The 19,445-nt window shown below is 43.3% G+C and overlaps 1 protein-coding gene across 2 annotated transcripts in view; it reads left to right on the top strand.

Moving 5' to 3' along the window:
• The window catches only part of sec22a (SEC22 homolog A, vesicle trafficking protein), a 79,817-nt gene that overhangs the window by 36,044 nt on the left and 24,328 nt on the right, over window positions 1-19,445 (top strand). For both annotated transcript variants that reach the window (XM_060828272.1, XM_060828273.1), the window contains one exon: window positions 17,431-17,549. In XM_060828272.1, the coding sequence (XP_060684255.1) occupies window positions 17,431-17,549 (119 nt within the window). The remainder of the gene's footprint in view (window positions 1-17,430; window positions 17,550-19,445) is intronic.

Below are 19,445 nucleotides of genomic sequence, written 5' to 3'. Positions count from 1 at the left end.
GCCTCACCATTCCAATGCCAGAGTTCATTCGGTCCCTCTTCTGTGGGCTCTGCCTTAATCTCTCTCCCTTTATAAAGCTCTCAAATACTTGAATTTAAATTAAAACCAAAAGAAATGCCAAACATGGAAATCAGAAACAAAAACAAAAATTGTTGGAAAAGCTCAGCAGGTCTGATAGCAGTTGTGGAGAGAAATCAGAGTTAACGTTTTGGGTCCAGTGACCCTTCCTCAGAACGGATTTGAATATCCTTGAGAGGCTGCAGAAGGGATTTACTCAAATAATTCAAGAGAAAGGGGAATTTTAGTTACAACGATAGATTGGAGAAGCTGATGTTTTCCTCCTTTTAAGAAATAGGATTGAGGTGACAGGTTTGGACAAACTAGACGAAGTAAAAAAGCTGTTCCCGTTACTTGAAACTACGACAAACAGATACATGGTTTTGAGCAACAGATTCAAGAGGAATTGCAAGAGGTAATGATCTGGAACTTACTGCTCTCAGGTATGGTGGAAGTGGACACAATCGGTGATTTCAAAAGTAAGGGAGGTGGGCATTTGAAGGAAATAAACTTGGAAGTGCTAAAGGGATTGAGTAGAGGAATGAAACTGGATTGCTTCACAAAGAGCAATCTATAAGCCAATCACTATTCATTAGGCATAATGAATTCTCCAGACTTGGTCCAGCTGGTAGGGTCCAGGTGAACTTGCTGGGTTACTGCTTGTACTACCCTGAAATTAGATTGGTGAACATTCTGTTCATTCTCACAATGACAATCGTTTTGGGTGTGCTCCATTTCACCCAACTATTCTGTCCTTTCCCATTCAGGTCCTTTCAGTATGGGTTCTCTATTGTCCACTATTGTAGGATCGCCACACCCTAAGAAAAAGTCACCATCATGTGTCCCTGCAAGTCCAGTGCATTATTCCTTTTGCATAAATTCAAAAGTGTGCATAGAAAAGCGAAAGGACCACCACCTAACCCATAGCAATGAGGTGGTGAGGAGGATATATTAAATGTGAGGATCTTTCAGCCAGGCAAAGTTAGATGATAATGGGTAGAAAGTGTTCTATCTGAGAAAGAAGCAGCAACAACTCAGATCTTCTTGGGGATGAAAGTGCAGATGGATTGGGCGTCTGTGGTGAAAAGAAGGTGGTTCAGGCTAGGAAACCATCAGTATTCACACTCGAAAAAGACAGCGTGGTCGAGGAGAATACTGAAATACAGGCTGCTAGACTAGATGGGATTGACGTACATGAGGAGGTGTAAAAATAGATAAATCCCCTGGGTTGGATGGGATTTATCCTAGGATTCTCTGGGGCGCCAGGGAGGAGATTGCCAAGCCTTTGGCTTTGATCTTTGTCATCATTGTTTACTGGAGTAGTGCCAGAAGATTGAAGGATAGCAAATGTTGCTCCCTTGTTCAAGAAGGGGAGTAGAAACAACCTTGGAAATTATAGACCTGTGAGCCTTCCTTCAGTTGTGGGTAAAGTGTTAGAAAGGGTTGTAAGAGAGAGGATTTGTAATCATCTGGAGATGAATGAGTTGATTAGGATAGTCAACGCAGTTTTGTGAAGGGTAGGTCATGCCTCACAAACCGTATTGACTTCTTTGAGAAGGTGACCAAACAGATGGATGACGGAAAAGAGGTTGATGGGGTGTATGTGGATCTCAGTAAGGCATTTAATAAGGTTCCCCGCAATAGACTATTGCACAAAATACGGAGGCATGGAATTGAGGGTGATTTAGTGGTTTGGATCAGAAATTGGCTTGCTGGAAGAAGAAAGGTGGTGGTTGATGGGAAATATTCATCTTGGAGTTCAGTTACTAGTGGGGTACCGTAAGGATCTGTTTTGGGTCTACTGTTGTTTGTCATTTGTATAAATGACCTGGCTGAGGGCATAGAAGGATGGGTTAGTAAATTTGCGGATGACACTACAGTTAGTAGAGTCGTGGATAATGACAAAGGATGTTGCAAGTTACAGAGGGACATAGATAAGCTGCAGAGCTGGGCTGAGAGGTGGCAAATGGAGTTTAACACAGACAAATATGAGGTGATTTGTTTTGGAAGGAGTAACAGGGATGCAGAATACTGGGCTAATGGTAAGATTCTTGGTAGTGTGGATGAGCAGACAGATCTCAGTGCCCGTGTGTATAGATCCTTGAAAGTTGCCACCCAGATTGATCAGCTTATTGAGAAGGCATTTGGTGTGTTAGCTTTTATTGGCAGGGGGATTGAGCTTTGGAACTATGAGATCATGCTGCAGCTATACAAAACTCTGGTGTGGCCACATTTGGAGTGTTGCGTATAGTTCTGGTCACCATATTAAAAGAAGGATGTGGAAGCTTAGGAAGGGGTTCAGAGGAGATTTACTCGGATGTTGCCTGGTATGGAAGGAAGTTCTTACAAGGAAAAGCTGAGGGATTTGAGGCTGTTTTCATTAGAGAGAAGGTTGAGAGGCGACTTAATGGAAACATACAAGATAATCAGAGAGTTAGATAAGTTGGACAGTGAGAGTCTTTTCCCTCTGATGGTGATGGCTAGCGCGAGTGGACATAGTTTTAAATTGAGAAGTGATAGATATAGGACCAGAACCCAAGCTGAACTCACCACATAAACGCTGGTTACAAAAGCAGATCAGAGACTCGGACTCCTGTGCCAGGTAACTCACCTTCTGATCCCCAAAGCCTGTCCACTGCCCATAAGGCCCATAAGGAGAGTGATGGAATTCTCCCTGCTTTCCTGGATGGGTGCAGCTCCAACAACACTCAAGCTTGACACCATCCAAGTAAAAGCACCCCTATTGATTGGCATGACATTCAGAAGCATCCGCTCCCTCCACCACCAATGCTTAGTAGCAGCAGTGTGTACAATTTACAAGATGCACTGCAGAAATTCACCAAAGGTCGTCAGACAGCATCTTCCAAACCCACAACCACTTCCATATAGAAGGACAAAAACAAATACATGACACACCCCCACCTTCAAGTTTCCATCCAAGCCACTCACCATCCTGACTTGAAATATATCGCTATTCCTTCACTGTCGCTGGGTCAAAATCCTGGAATTCCCTCCCTAAGGGCATTGTGGATCAATCCACAGCAGGTATAATACAGCAGTTCGAAAAGGCAGCTCACCACCACCATCACATCGAAGGGCAACTAGGTATGGGCAATAAATGTTGGCCAGCCAGTGATGCCCACATTCCACAAATCAATTTTAAAAAAACACATCTAACTATACAGAACCAATCCATTTATCATTCTGTAAACTTCAGTAATAAGCCCTCGAAGCAAATGTTTTATTTTTCAAAGTAAGACTAATTTTTGGAGCTTGTTTTGTAGGTCTATATTCATGACAAAGAACTCCAGAGATTTGTTGTTCTGGTTGTCCAGCTTTGCGCCCCTTTGCAGTCACTAATGACTGGATGTAATTGGCATCAAAATTCTATCCTTTGGATATACTAATATTTTACTGGTATTGTATTAGATAATGAAATAATGCAAGCTGAAACCCTATTTGTGTCACTTGCAGTTATGAGTTTTGCAACTATATTATTAAAGTAAGATGAAGTGGGTATGTGGCCTCTTCTGAAAGCTGCCTGATGGCAAATCTGGTTGGTTGGTTGTTAGAGATTGAAGGCAGTGCAGATGTTCTTACTAAGAAGGTTCATGGTGTTTACACTTGGAGGCAATGACAGCAGCCTAAGTGCTAACAATGGAGAGACTGATCGTCTCCAAAGTCCCAGAACAGTGTTGCGAATGCTAGATTGTAAGTAGTTGTGGTTCTGCTCGCCGAGCTGGAAGTTTTTGCTGCAAACGTTTCGTTCCCTGGCTAGGGAACATCATCAGTGCTATTGGAGCCTCCTGTGAAGCGCTGCTTTGATGTTTCTTCCGGTATTTGTATTGGTTTGTTCTTGCCGCTTCCGGGTGTCAGTTTCAGCTGCAGTGATTTGTATGTGGGATCCAGGTCGATGTGTCTGTTGATGGATGTTTTTGCCGTTTCCGGGTGTCAGTTTCAGCTGTAGTGGTTTGTATATGGTGTCCAGGTCAATGTGTCTGTTGATGGAGTTTGGGGATGAATGCCATGCTTCTAGGAATTCTCTGGCTGTTCTCTGTCTGGCTTGTCCTATGATAGTGGTGTTTTCCCAGTCAAATTCATGTTGCTGGTTGTCTGAGTGTATGGCTACTAGAGATAGCTGGTCGTGTCGTTTTGTGGCTAGCTGATGTTCATGGATGCGGATTGTTAGCTGTCTTCCTGTTTGTCCTATATAGTGTTTTGTGCAGTCCTTGCATGGTATTTTGTAAACTATGTTAGTTTGGCTCATGCTGGGTATTGGGTCCTTTGTTCTAGTGAGTTGTTGTCTGAGCGTGGATGTTGGCTTGTGTGCTGTTATGAGTCCTAAGGGTCGCAGTAGTCTGGCTGTCAGTTCTGAGACGCTCCTGACGTATGGTAGAGTGGCTAGTCCTTTTGGTTGTGGCATGTCCTCGTTCCTCGGTCTATCTCTTAGGCATCTGGTGATAAAGTTGCGTGGGTATCCGTTTTTGGCGAATACCTTGTATAGATGTTCCTCTTCCTCTTTTCGCAGTTCTGGTGTACTGCAGTGTGTTGTGGCCCTTTTGAATAGTGTCCTGATGCAGCTTCGTTTGTGTGTGTTGGGGTGGTTACTTTCATAGTTTAAGACTTGGTCTGTGTGTGTTGGTTTCCTGTGTACCCTTGTGGTGAATTCTCCGTTGGGTGTTCTCTCTACTAACACGTCTAGGAATGGGAGTTGGCTATCCTTTTCCTCTTCTCGTGTGAATCGGATTCCTGTGAGTGTGGCGTTGATGATTCGGTGTGTTTTTTCTATATCTGTGTTTTTGATGATTACAAAGGTGTCATCAACATATCTGATCCAGAGTTTGGGTTGGATTTGTGGTATGGCTGTATGTTCTAACCTTTGCGTAACTGCCTCTGCTATGAGTCCCGAGATTGGTGATCCCATGGGTGTTCCGTTGATTTGTTCGTATATCTGATTGTTGAATGTAAAGTGTGTGGTGAGGCACAGGTCCAGTAGTTTAAGTATGCTGTCCTTGTTGATAGGTTCGGCCTCCTGTGTTCTGTTATGTATGTCCAGTAGGTTGGCTATTGTTTCTCTGGCTAGGGTTTTGTCAATTGAAGTGAACAGTGCCGTCACGTCGAATGATACCATGGTTTCTTCTTTGTCTATGTGTGTATTCCTGATGACGTCCAAGAATTCCTGTGTTGATTGTATGGAGTGTTTGGATCCGCTGACTAGGTGTTTCAGTTTTTGTTGTAGTTCTTTGGCCAGTTTGTATGCTGGTGTCCCTGGTAGTGATACTATGGGTCTGAGTGGGATGTCTGGTTTGTGTACTTTGGGTAGTCCATAGAACTGACAGCCAGACTACTGCGACCCTTAGGACTCATAACAGCACACAAGCCAACATCCACGCTCAGACAACAACTCACTAGAACAAAGGACCCAATACCCAGCATGAGCCAAACTAACATAGTTTACAAAATACCATGCAAGGACTGCACAAAACACTATATAGGACAAACAGGAAGACAGCTAACAATCCGCATCCATGAACATCAGCTAGCCACAAAACGACACGACCAGCTATCTCTAGTAGCCATACACTCAGACAACCAGCAACATGAATTTGACTGGGAAAACACCACTATCATAGGACAAGCCAGACAGAGAATAGCCAGAGAATTCCTAGAAGCATGGCATTCATCCCCAAACTCCATCAACAGACACATTGACCTGGACACCATATACAAACCACTACAGCTGAAACTGACACCCGGAAACGGCAAAAACATCCATCAACAGACACATCGACCTGGACCCCACATACAAATCACTGCAGCTGAAACTGACACCCGGAAGCGGCAAGAACAAACCAATACAAATACCGGAAGAAACATCAAAGCAGCGCTTCACAGGAGGCTCCAATAGCACTGATGATGTTCCCTAGCCAGGGAACGAAACGTTTGCAGCAAAAACTTCCAGCTCGGCGAGCAGAACCACAACAACGGATACCCGAGCTACAAATCTTCAATCAGATTTGTAAGTAGTTGTGCATTAAACTGAGTACCTATTTCCAAGATTCAAAAAAAAGAGTCAGGATCTCAATCAGCATTTCTGTTTTCATAGGCAGAAGTGGGTACTGCAGATGTTGAAGATTAGAGTCAAGATGAGAGTGGTGCTGGAAATGCACAATGGTTCAGGCAGCATCTGAGGAGTAGGAAAATCGGTGTTTTGGGTAAAACCCCTTAGTGAGGAAAGATGTTTTCATGCATGGCCTAATGGATCCACATTGCCATGGAGATGGCTTTGAGAGAGAAATGTTCCTGAGTTAGGCAGGTTCATCTGCCAGGTTCCAGGTGAAGGAGAAATGTTATACGCACTAAGTTGTGGTTCGCCACTCGGATTGAAAAGGCTAATTTCAGGAATTGAAAGGAGGCTGGAAGATTTACCAAGCCTGTGCTAGAAATAGCCTTTCCAGGGAAAAACCTGAATGAATGAATGACGGTCCTAGATTAAAAGTTTCCAGGTTAACAATGATGAAGCTGCAAATGTGTTGCTGGTCAAAGCACAGCAGGCCAGGCAGCATCTCAGGAATAGAGAATTCAACGTTTCGAGCATAAGCCCTTCATCAGGAATAAGAGAGAGAGAGCCAAGCAGGCTGAGATAAAAGGTAGGGAGGAGGGACTAGGGGGAGGGGCGATGGAGGTGGGATAGGTGGAAGGAGGTCAAGGTGAGGGTGATAACGGGTCTGTTTGAGAACGTGGCTGAAGAGCTTCTGTGCAGAGGAGATGACCTGGGGGGTGCAGTGAGAGAGGGACTCACTGAAATCCTTGTAGAGGGAGGAAGAGAGCTTCTTCAAGGAAGGCATCCTTGTAAGAGGATTCGCAGTAGGTTAAAATCTTCGAGTAAAAAATGAGGTCTGCAGATGCTGGAGATCACAGCTGCAAATGTGTTGCTGGTCAAAGCACAGCAGGCCAGGCAGCATCTCAGGAATAGAGAATTCAACGTTTCGAGCATAAGCCCTTCATCAGGAATAAGAGAGAGAGAGCCAAGCAGGCTGAGATAAAAGGTAGGGAGGAGGGACTAGGGGGAGGGGCGATGGAGGTGGGATAGGTGGAAGGAGGTCAAGGTGAGGGTGATAACGGGTCTGTTTGAGAACGTGGCTGAAGAGCTTCTGTGCAGAGGAGATGACCTGGGGGGTGCAGTGAGAGAGGGACTCACTGAAATCCTTGTAGAGGGAGGAAGAGAGCTTCTTCAAGGAAGGCATCCTTGTAAGAGGATTCGCAGTAGGTTAAAATCTTCGAGTAAAAAATGAGGTCTGCAGATGCTGGAGATCACAGCTGCAAATGTGTTGCTGGTCAAAGCACAGCAGGCCAGGCAGCATCTCAGGAATAGAGAATTCAACGTTTCGAGCATAAGCCCTTCATCAGGAATAAGAGAGAGAGAGCCAAGCAGGCTGAGATAAAAGGTAGGGAGGAGGGACTAGGGGGAGGGGCGATGGAGGTGGGATAGGTGGAAGGAGGTCAAGGTGAGGGTGATAACGGGTCTGTTTGAGAACGTGGCTGAAGAGCTTCTGTGCAGAGGAGATGACCTGGGGGGTGCAGTGAGAGAGGGACTCACTGAAATCCTTGTAGAGGGAGGAAGAGAGCTTCTTCAAGGAAGGCATCCTTGTAAGAGGATTCGCAGTAGGTTAAAATCTTCGAGTAAAAAATGAGGTCTGCAGATGCTGGAGATCACAGCTGCAAATGTGTTGCTGGTCAAAGCACAGCAGGCCAGGCAGCATCTCAGGAATAGAGAATTCAACGTTTCGAGCATAAGCCCTTCATCAGGAATAAGAGAGAGAGAGCCAAGCAGGCTGAGATAAAAGGTAGGGAGGAGGGACTAGGGGGAGGGGCGATGGAGGTGGGATAGGTGGAAGGAGGTCAAGGTGAGGGTGATAACGGGTCTGTTTGAGAACGTGGCTGAAGAGCTTCTGTGCAGAGGAGATGACCTGGGGGGTGCAGTGAGAGAGGGACTCACTGAAATCCTTGTAGAGGGAGGAAGAGAGCTTCTTCAAGGAAGGCATCCTTGTAAGAGGATTCGCAGTAGGTTAAAATCTTCGAGTAAAAAATGAGGTCTGCAGATGCTGGAGATCACAGCTGCAAATGTGTTGCTGGTCAAAGCACAGCAGGCCAGGCAGCATCTCAGGAATAGAGAATTCAACGTTTCGAGCATAAGCCCTTCATCAGGAATAAGAGAGAGAGAGCCAAGCAGGCTGAGATAAAAGGTAGGGAGGAGGGACTAGGGGGAGGGGCGATGGAGGTGGGATAGGTGGAAGGAGGTCAAGGTGAGGGTGATAACGGGTCTGTTTGAGAACGTGGCTGAAGAGCTTCTGTGCAGAGGAGATGACCTGGGGGGTGCAGTGAGAGAGGGACTCACTGAAATCCTTGTAGAGGGAGGAAGAGAGCTTCTTCAAGGAAGGCATCCTTGTAAGAGGATTCGCAGTAGGTTAAAATCTTCGAGTAAAAAATGAGGTCTGCAGATGCTGGAGATCACAGCTGCAAATGTGTTGCTGGTCAAAGCACAGCAGGCCAGGCAGCATCTCAGGAATAGAGAATTCAACGTTTCGAGCATAAGCCCTTCATCAGGAATAAGAGAGAGAGAGCCAAGCAGGCTGAGATAAAAGGTAGGGAGGAGGGACTAGGGGGAGGGGCGATGGAGGTGGGATAGGTGGAAGGAGGTCAAGGTGAGGGTGATAACGGGTCTGTTTGAGAACGTGGCTGAAGAGCTTCTGTGCAGAGGAGATGACCTGGGGGGTGCAGTGAGAGAGGGACTCACTGAAATCCTTGTAGAGGGAGGAAGAGAGCTTCTTCAAGGAAGGCATCCTTGTAAGAGGATTCGCAGTAGGTTAAAATCTTCGAGTAAAAAATGAGGTCTGCAGATGCTGGAGATCACAGCTGCAAATGTGTTGCTGGTCAAAGCACAGCAGGCCAGGCAGCATCTCAGGAATAGAGAATTCAACGTTTCGAGCATAAGCCCTTCATCAGGAATAAGAGAGAGAGAGCCAAGCAGGCTGAGATAAAAGGTAGGGAGGAGGGACTAGGGGGAGGGGCGATGGAGGTGGGATAGGTGGAAGGAGGTCAAGGTGAGGGTGATAACGGGTCTGTTTGAGAACGTGGCTGAAGAGCTTCTGTGCAGAGGAGATGACCTGGGGGGTGCAGTGAGAGAGGGACTCACTGAAATCCTTGTAGAGGGAGGAAGAGAGCTTCTTCAAGGAAGGCATCCTTGTAAGAGGATTCGCAGTAGGTTAAAATCTTCGAGTAAAAAATGAGGTCTGCAGATGCTGGAGATCACAGCTGCAAATGTGTTGCTGGTCAAAGCACAGCAGGCCAGGCAGCATCTCAGGAATAGAGAATTCAACGTTTCGAGCATAAGCCCTTCATCAGGAATAAGAGAGAGAGAGCCAACAATGATGAAGATCAGAAATAAATCTTCGTGTGTTTGGAATCATTTGAATGAATTCCAAAAGAATTGAATGTCCACTTAAAGGACAATTCAGTATATCTGTCAAGTGTGTTTTCAGTTACAATAACAGAGATAAGGAGTATTCTGTTTAATGATTTAAACTATAAGTTGCCCACAAGTGTTTATTTAAATAGTGTTTTCAGCCTTCTGTACGTTGAAAGTTTTAGAAGGTAAAATTAGCTTGTCATCTTTTGGCTTTGAAGTGGAATTTCAAATGTCCTTTTAGAAGTTATTGGTCTCAGCTCATCATAAAACCTTAAATGATCATTTCTAATATTATTTTAATGCAGTTGTTAATTTAACATATATGAGAATATACAGAACCACAAACTTCTTTCACATTGAGTACTTGTTTCTGAATTTCTAATGTTAACTTACACTGTCAAGAATAGGCAACTACAAATGAGCGGTATTTCTATCAATCTCCAAGCTTGTACACTGCAACGTACCAACTAAGAGCAGCTAATGACTGTTGAGCAGTGAGATTCATACATTCCTTACTTTGCGAGTTATTGTGGTTCTGTTCGCCGAGCTGGAAGTTTTTGTTGTAAACGTTTCGCCCTCTTTCTAGGTGACATCCTCAGTGCTTGGGAGCCTCCTGTGACGCCTTTATCATCACTAAATAAAACAAATTAGAGGAAACCTTCAAGACAATTAATAATACCCTTACTGGCAAACTGCCATTCCTAGATGTCGCAGTAGAACAAACAGCCAATGGGGTACATCAAACCAACATCTACAGGAAAATAACACATACGGACTAAATATTGTACCACATAAGCAATCATCCCAACATCCACAAACAAAGCTGCATCAGAATATTATTTCAACAAGCCACCACACACTGCATCACATAGGAACTACGCAAAGCAGGGGAAAACCACCAATACCGTATATTCCAAAACAAAGGTACTCAATGAACACAGTCCACCGATTTCTGAGCAACAGATCCAAACAGGCAGACAAAACGTGCCCAGAAACCCTAGCCACTCTCCCCTACATCAAAGACATCTCAGAAATGACTGCCAGGTTACTCAAACCCCTTTGCATCATAGCCCACAAACCCACCAACACGCTAAAACAGCAACTAATGAACTTGATAGACCCTATACAGACAAGCAAAACTAATAGCATCCACAAAATACCTTGCAAGACCTGTAACCAAATAGGCAGAAAACTAGCTACCAGGATACATGAACATCAACTAGCCACAAAAAGATATGACTCACTCTCACTAGTGTCCTTACATACGGATGAGAAAGGACACCATTTTGACTGGGCCAACACATCCGTCCTAGGACAAGCCAAACTGAAACATGCATGAGAATTCCTAGAAACATGACATTCTAACCAGAACACTCTCAACAAACACATTGAATTGAATCCGATTTACCGTCCCCCAGAAAAAAAACAGGAAATGACGTCACCATAGGAAATGATGTCACCACAAGAAAGGACATCACCAATTCAAGAAAACTCAGACATATAGATAGAAAAGGCACTACCATGCTTCGTTCAGAGGCTCACTGAAGATGTTACCTAGTATGGTGATGAAATGTCTGAAAACGAACCTTCCACTCAGTGTGCAAGCTTACATCCAGAACCTCAATCTGAGCTACAAATCTCCTCAAAACTTGCTATTTCGTGTGTGGAGTCAGATTTTGTCAACAGTGTGCCTGTGAAGTGCCTTGGGGTGTTTTGCTGCATCACATATGCATTTAATTGCAAATTTTATCATGAGAGTGTTATATTACAAAATTTGGCACTGAATCATATAAAGTAGCATTCAAATAATTGACCAAAAGATTGGCCATAGAGGCAAGTTTTGAGAAGTGCCGACACAAAGGAGAGCTAGTGGCTGAGAAACTTAGTGAGGAAATTCAAGAAGTAGAGTTTGATCACCTGAAGGTCTTTTAAAATATGTCAACTTAACTTGAGTTTCATTTGACTTGAAATGGATGAGTTTGAAGGCCTAGACTTTGTATGAATTACTTTGATGTCAAGTTCTGGGCCTATCCAGATGTCAGATCCTATGGTCAATAGATGTGAAGCTGGAAAAACACAGCAGGTCTGACAGCATTTGAGGAGCAGGAAAATCAACATTTCAGTCCCCCAGCCCCCTCCCTCTATATTTTAGGATTTTAGGCAGAGTTTTAACAGGACTTGCAGGGCATTTTATACTCTCCAGTTTAAAAAGTTAACTTTTGAATTGTGCCTATTAAATATCTGTAAGAATAACTTCAGCTGGTAAGGACAGTGACCCGATGTATTTTGTTTTGTCTGGAAAGGAAAATCTTAGCTAACCCTCAGCTTTTGCAAACAAATATAACCATCAGTAAATATAGATTGAGAGTTAATCACCTGCATTGGGCATTAAACTTGTACTCCCATAACTGAAGTATTGTGAGTAAATTGATGGCTCACAGTCTCAAAATGATGAATACTCATGGCTAGTAGGTGGAAATTGCTTGCTTTGCTCGAATGGAGGAATGGGTAAAAAGAATTGTTTAAATCTATCCTCTATTATTTGGTCTGGAATGCCACCTGGATTTTAAGTACAATCACTGAAAAAGCAACTCCAACTTGGCTGCTTTAAGTGGGGGAAAACAGTTGCTGGAAATGTTCTGTGAATTGCGCTCTGACTGTTTAATGCTGTGAGGAACAGCTTCAATCTCTCAGTTATCAAGTGTTAGGGGTTTGTAATTTTGAGCTGTTTTTGATTTCTGTCACTCTCTAACAGTTGGTAACCTAATCTTGAATGGAGTTTGATTCTGTTTAATGAGTGCAGTTTTCTAGCTTTGCTGGGCCTCGGTGTGAGAGCCTGCATTAATGCAGAGCATTTTGACTGGGATTGAGAGAGAACTGAAGTAGAATCAATGCTATTGTGAAAATCTGTATTGATTGGTGCCTGCACAGGTCCAAGAAAACTTGGATGGATAATGTTAACAGCAGAGGAGATAAGATTTAGATTTATTGTCACATGTATGTAAAAATACAGTGAAACTGTTTTGTTGCACGCAAAATGTTGTCTTTCTCCAGCACCATCTTGAAATACTGAATATAATGCAAGATTTTAGTGTAATAGATTTAATCTATCCTTCCTCTTGTTACCCTCTGTTACTCTGTTCGCTGTTTGACATTGGCTGCAGTCTCCGTAACAGGCTCCCAGGTCTCGGGTGCGGACTATGGGGTCTCAATTACAGGCCCGCCTATGTCATTGCTGACGCTCCTCCAGACGCTGTTGCTGTAATCCTGGCTCTGGACTCCTCCAATGACACTGAAGCCGGTACGCCATCAGCGCCAGAGCCAGCCATGGACTAGGGTGGTGCAGGGCCCAGCCCCAAACAACTCCCCCACACAGAAACAACGAAGCTGCCATTGCACTGAACGATGAAGTTGTAGGAGATGACGTGGATGTGGCCTACTCTGCTGCCTGGTATTCCTGAATAGTAGGGCCCTTGGATCAGAAGACAAATGTGCCAACCCCACCATCGCAGAGAATGGGGCAGAGTGAAATATGCTTTGTTATATTTTGTTATCCCTGCTATGTTCCTGTACGTGTTCATCATGCTAAAGTCAACATTACATTACAGATGACCCATTCTAATATACCTGAAAGTCCAGAGGTGCCAGAAATAATAAAACTGACATGTCAATTGCAGGTATTTTTAAATGGAGTAAGTAGAGCTGTATCTTAAACAAGTTTATTTTGCGTGGACTTACACTATAGCAAATTTCATGAAGCCCTGTCTGACAGAGACCCCAACTAGGACTGAAGACAATTACATTATCCCTGACCTCTTTCCATGAATCATTTTACCACTTTTTTCAAGCTCCAGTAACTTTAGATACACTCACTGTTCAGTGATTCAAGATTGACCTTCAGATTCAGCTGAATCTGTTATCTTCTTTAGTGTTTTGGACTTTGAAACTATAAAATTCTTCTTTCCCGCATCTCCTTGTTATGTCATGCAAAAAATAAGTGCGATGTTCTGATTCACCAAGCGTATCAAAACCCCATTTGAACCATGAGCATATAGATTAGTTGGATCAGAATTATCTTGGTCAAACGTGTTGAGGCTGATTTGGGAGTCAGAATGATATCCAGGTGTAAACAATTCCAGGCACTCTGAAGTGTGAGATTCCATATATAAAACCTTTTTGAATTTGGATTTTTGAATTCTGAGCTAGTAGTGTGTGGGGTATTCTATGTGTTTGAAGGAGTTAAATGTCATTATTTCTGTAGCCATGGTGACTTACTTTAAAACAATTTGAGGGAGATCGCCTGCAAGAGTTACTGAGTTTGTATTTACATTGAGAGGGTTTATGAAGAGTACGGCCTAGTGCATTAGGTTTTCCGATAGAAGAAGCTGGGCATCTTTTAGAAGGAACGCCCATGACTTAGTGAAACCTTTCAGTTGCAGGTTTAGTTCAGGGCAGGTCTGCTGAGTTCTTGCCTGAAGATGGATGTATAAAGCTGTTAATCCTGAGAAAAGGAGAAGATATTGAGATTTGTTAGAAACATTATTTCCTAGTAGTTACTGACCAGAAGTGTTTCAATAAAACCCTAAGGGTTATTTCAAGCTGATAAAAATTTAAGCTCCAGGATGTGGCTATCAAATTCTCCAGTTGAATGTTGAATGAATGAATGATTTTATTATCATATGTATTTTACAGTGAGAAAAATTGAAAAATACAGTGAAAAGATATTTCTCCTGTTGTCACAGTCTGGCACCATTTTGAATATTTTTAAGAAAAAGATGTAGCCCATCAGTGCTGAGCCAGCTCATCAACGACGTCTCCACCACTATCCCTCTTCCACCACCCCCTACACTGAACCCAACCAATGTTGAAGTCACCAGTCTTCAGGCACCATCTTTTGCTGCTGGGCTGATTCTCCTCAGCTACCACCTCGCCACCACCTTTGCGGACCCACCACCGTTACAGTCACATCTCTAGCCGCTGAACCCACCTTGTCAATGTCGTCATGATGCCCTTCTACAACAGCTTTGGCACAGTCCGTGTCAAACCCAACCAACAGTGAAGTTGTCACTTCTCAAGCACCATCTTTCACCGCTGGGCCTCCGTCACCAATGTTGCAGCCGCTGATTCCAATGCCAGGTCCCACACTCCCTGGAAAAGTGAAAAGGGGCTCACTTGTAACCACCACAGGTCTGCGCTGGGCCACAAAATTCAGGAGCCAGCTGGAGAGTGAGGAATTGTGCATTTTGACACTCAACGAGGGGTCGTTTGAAATGATTCAGTCTTGGCAATGGGTAGAGGACCTTGAAACTGGGAGAATGAAGAGATTGGCACTGGGGAAAGGGCCTCAATTAGTAACTGAGAAAGTGGACTGGGAGAAGGTAGGAGTAAGCTGAGTAATTGAGGCTCAAGGAAGGGTTGAGGGATAGCACATCTTTCTCTGTGGAGTCAGGAATGGCATTTTATAAGATGAACATGGAGCAGCACTGAAAGAGGAACAGCCCGTGGAGTAACCAAAGGGGAAGGGAGGAGGAAGCTGTTTAAAACTGAAGGCAAGAGACGAGGAATTATTCACCAGATGTTGGTATTGATGGAGTGTAAAATAAGTAGTTGACTTGTTTGCTGAGCTGCTAAGTTTATGTGCAGATGTTTCATCACGACACTAGATAATATCATCAGTGCACCTCCAGTGAAGCATTGGTGTTCTGTCCCACTTGCTATTTAGGTATCCTGGTTGGTTGAGGTGATTGGTATGCAGAGTCCAACTCCATATGGAGTTCCAGGTTGAGTTTCAAGCGATGGGCTTGGAAGATATTGTCAGAGACACCTTGACAGCTGAGAACAGTGCATACCTTATAGGCTCTATTATCCTGCCTTATAGCTCCTATTTATATGATGAGTCTAGTTTCTGGTCAATAGTTACCCCCAAGATGGTTGTTGCTGGGGGATTCAGCCATGGTAATGCCATTGCATGTCAAACGCTGATGGTAAGATTCTCTCTTGGTGGTGATAGTCATTCCCTGGCACTTAAGTGACACATGTATGACTTGCCATTAGCACAAGCCTGAATGTTGTCCAGGTGTATTTGCATGCTGGCACAGACTGCTTTAGTATTCTGAGGTGACATCCCAAATGATACTGGACATTGTACGCTTGTCAGCAATGGTCCCCACTTCTTACCTTTATAATGGAGGAAAGGTCGTTGATGAAACAGCTGAAAATGATTGGACAGTGGAATAACAAAATTCTGGACATTTAGCCGCTTGATTCTGGTCAATCCAATTTCTTTCCAGGTGTAAGAGTTGCTGCCTGGCCTGCTGTGCTTTGACCAGCAACACATTTGCAGCTGTGATCTCCAGCATCTGCAGACCTCATTTTTTACTCTAAGAGTTTGTCTGTTTGCCACTGCAGGTATTCCTCAGTATTGTGTGTTCGTGTGGTATCATTAGCATACAGCAGCTCTCGAATGAAAGCTTTGTACACATTTAAAAGACTGATCCAATTCAACACGCTCCTCGTGCTTTATTTCCCGTAGTCCTGTAATTTTTTCCAAGTTAATACACATCCAATTCCTTTTTGAAATGTAGCAGATCTGCTTCCACCATCCTTTCAGTGCATTCCAGATCATCATAGCCTGATCTTTTTAAAAAAAATTTCATCTGTTTTCCTCCACCTTCAAAACTACTTTGTCAGTTATCTTGCAATTATCTTCTGCAGGTGCAACAGCTTCTTAATGTATCTTCAGCAGTCATTAGGTTTTCTGTTCCCAGTCACTGACATTAACAGACCACATGTAACAGATGGTAAATTTACCTGTTCCTCCACCAATGTCATCTGCTGTATCCGTTGCACCCATTATGGTCTCCTCTACCTCGAGGGGACAGGATGCGTATTTGCAGATCGTTTCAGAGAACCTCTCTGGGACACCCACCCCCACCACTCCATTGCTGAACACTTCAACTCTATCTCCCATTTCATCAAGGACATGCAGGTCCTGGGCCGCCTCCATCGCAGAACTGTTACCATCCAATGCCTGGAGGAAGAACACCTTATATTCCGCCTTGGGATCCTGCAATCACATGGATTCAATGTGGATTTCAACAGTTTCCTCATTTCCCCTCCTCCTACATTATCCCAATCCCAAACCTCCAACTCAGTACTGCCTTCCTGTCCTGTCCATCACCTTTCCCATCTGTCCGCTCCATCCTCCTCTCTGACCTATCACTTTCTCCCTTACCTTCATCTACCTATCACATTCTCAGCTACTTCGCCCCCCAGCCCCACCCCCTCCCATTTATCTCTCAGCACCCCAGCCCACAAGCCTCATTCTTGATGAAGGGCTTATGCCTGAAACATAGATTCTTCTGCTCCTTGGATGTTGCCTGACCTACTGTGATTTTCCAGCACCACATACTCTACTTGAACTCCAGCATCTGCAGTCCTCACTTTCTCCGCAGATGGTAAATTACTTGGTATATTTTCTTTAAATTAAAACAATTTTCTTTTATTCTGAAGTAGCCATTATCTCCTAGCTTTTGAGTACTATGCCTCATTAAACATCCATCATAGATGGTAAAAGTTGACCTGCTGATGGATCACAGAAGCATCACAGTCAAGTATAAACCTATGTAACATATGATGAAGTCGGTGGCTAGAGCTTAAGACAGGAATCTTGGGTGCATTCGTCGTCTGTTCAAGGTTGCAATTATTGAGCTTGATTTTTTGCAGTGTGATTGATGAGCAAACCTGGCACCAAATGAAAATCATAACTAGTCTCTGTGTTCAGTTTTGCATCCAATTATCTGGCAAGCCATCAGGGTGGTTTGTTCTATTGGGAGTGCATGATCTATGTTAGCAATTGAAGTGTGCAGCTAACTTCATACCACTTTGTATTTGTGTTCCCACAGCTCCAAATCAAAGGCTGGAACCAGTAACGCTACCGGGAATCATATCTTGTTTACTATGTTTACTGTGCGCAGCTTTAAATCTAATCCGTGCATTTCATGCAATGGAAAATGTATTTCAGGTGAGGTGTGCAATTTGTGAATTTTTTTTTTGCAAATACAGTTCCTCAAAGTTAAAATGTTTCTTTTCTTTATGGGATTTAAGCTTAATTGCATAAAATTATCTTGAATGCAAAATGGTTAAAGAATAGAGAAGGACTAGTGTAAATAGCACACCATAACACCAGTCTGTTGCAATTTATCCTCTTCGTTTTTCCTCACTGTACAAGAGTTTCCAATCCCAATTGGAAGGTGGTAGGCAATGGTCTACTGAGATGAAGTGAGGGAAGATCTGAGATCTAATTGAATCGGGCAGCTGTCATTGTTAATAAGCAGTTATTGTGGCTTTAGCAACATTCTGTGTCCATTTTCTGGGTTCATGGCTTCCAACACAGAATGGGATGACCATGAAGATTGTAACAGTGATATGAGAAAAATTCTTAAATTTCATAACAATTATCACATTAAGCACAAGCAAACGATTAATATCTGCATGTGTTTGTGTTGTGGAAAGGTTGAACTCCAATGCACTGACTTCAATGATTATTAAGTGATCATCATATATCGGTTCAAATGAAGGAACTCTGCCAGAAACTGGAAAAAAATTGCAAGATTCCTGATACTGGATTATGGTTTTTGGCAACTTCTGTTTATTTGTATAAGACTCAAACCCAGACTGACTTTAAGCAGTAGACATAGAGAGAAATGAAGCCGCCTATTGTGCTCTCTTTTTCTGGGTGGAGATATGAACTTGTCATTATTTCCTTCCAATCCTGAATCTATTAAATTGTTAAGAAAGGCATGAGATCTTTATAGTCGGTTTCTCACGAATACTGTCAAATGATTATGAATCATGCCATGACAGGTGTTATTGTTGCATGACAAGTGTTATTGTAAACAAGACCCAAGAAAGGATATGCTTTCTTCAAATCAAATTCCAACAGTTTCAGGCTTTTCTTCCATTGTTTAGTTCACAGAATTGCCTGGGCTAACTGCTTCCCAATGCAGCGTGAATCTTAATCATCCTGTCATTTCAGCAAACCCCAGAACTGCAGTGTTATCTTTATTGGTCCCTGACAGAACAAACTGCAAAGCATAATGAGATTCAGCAACTTTCATTATTAACCAAAGGCAAGCCAAAAACTTTAAACAAATGAGAGTAAATTCAATGTACCCACACATACACACACACAGCGTTGTGTGCCTTACAATAGCACACTATAAAAAGTGCAACTGTTAATGTCACTTGGAACAGACATCTTAAACTGCAACAGAAAAGTAGTTTATCAAAAACACCTCAAGGCGAATTGTTGCCATCAGTATATGCTGTAGTGTTATATGTACAGACTGAACAACAAATATAATCATTTGACAGCTTTCTGTTTTTGTTTTGACTTTTGATCAAATTGTGTTAACATCCCCAAGTGAGACTGTACTAGATGATCAGTTATAGTGGCATATAGTTTACTGTGTTATACTCAAATAAAGAGGGTCTTTAGCTCAGTTGGCCGGAGGGCTTGTTTGCAATACAAATGAACCCCAGCATCATGGGTTCAATTTCTGTCGCAGCTGGGGTCACCAGAAAGGACACTCCTTCTCAACCCGTCCCCTTGTCTGAGGCATGGTGACCCTCAGGTTAAACCACCACCAGGAGCCATCTCTCTCTGTCTAATGAGAGATCTGCCTCGTGGTCCACAGGGACTATGGTGACTTTACATTTGCTTTACTTCATTCAAGTGAATTCCATAGTTTTACTGGATGGTATTTTATAGAGGTCACTTTTGTGTTACCAGTAAGCCTCGAGCTTACTTTATAGCTGTTGGGCTGCAAGATGTCCACCCACATTTGTGAGCAAGTCTGGCTTCTCAGAAATGCTGATCAGTTGAATCGTCAGTGGGTTTCTTGTCCTAGCCATGTCA

This window comes from Hemiscyllium ocellatum, chromosome 7, assembly GCF_020745735.1.
Source record: "Hemiscyllium ocellatum isolate sHemOce1 chromosome 7, sHemOce1.pat.X.cur, whole genome shotgun sequence".
Taxonomy (NCBI): domain Eukaryota; kingdom Metazoa; phylum Chordata; class Chondrichthyes; order Orectolobiformes; family Hemiscylliidae; genus Hemiscyllium; species Hemiscyllium ocellatum.
The sequence above is the reverse complement of the archived record's forward strand: the minus strand, read 5'-3'. Positions and strand labels throughout refer to the sequence as shown.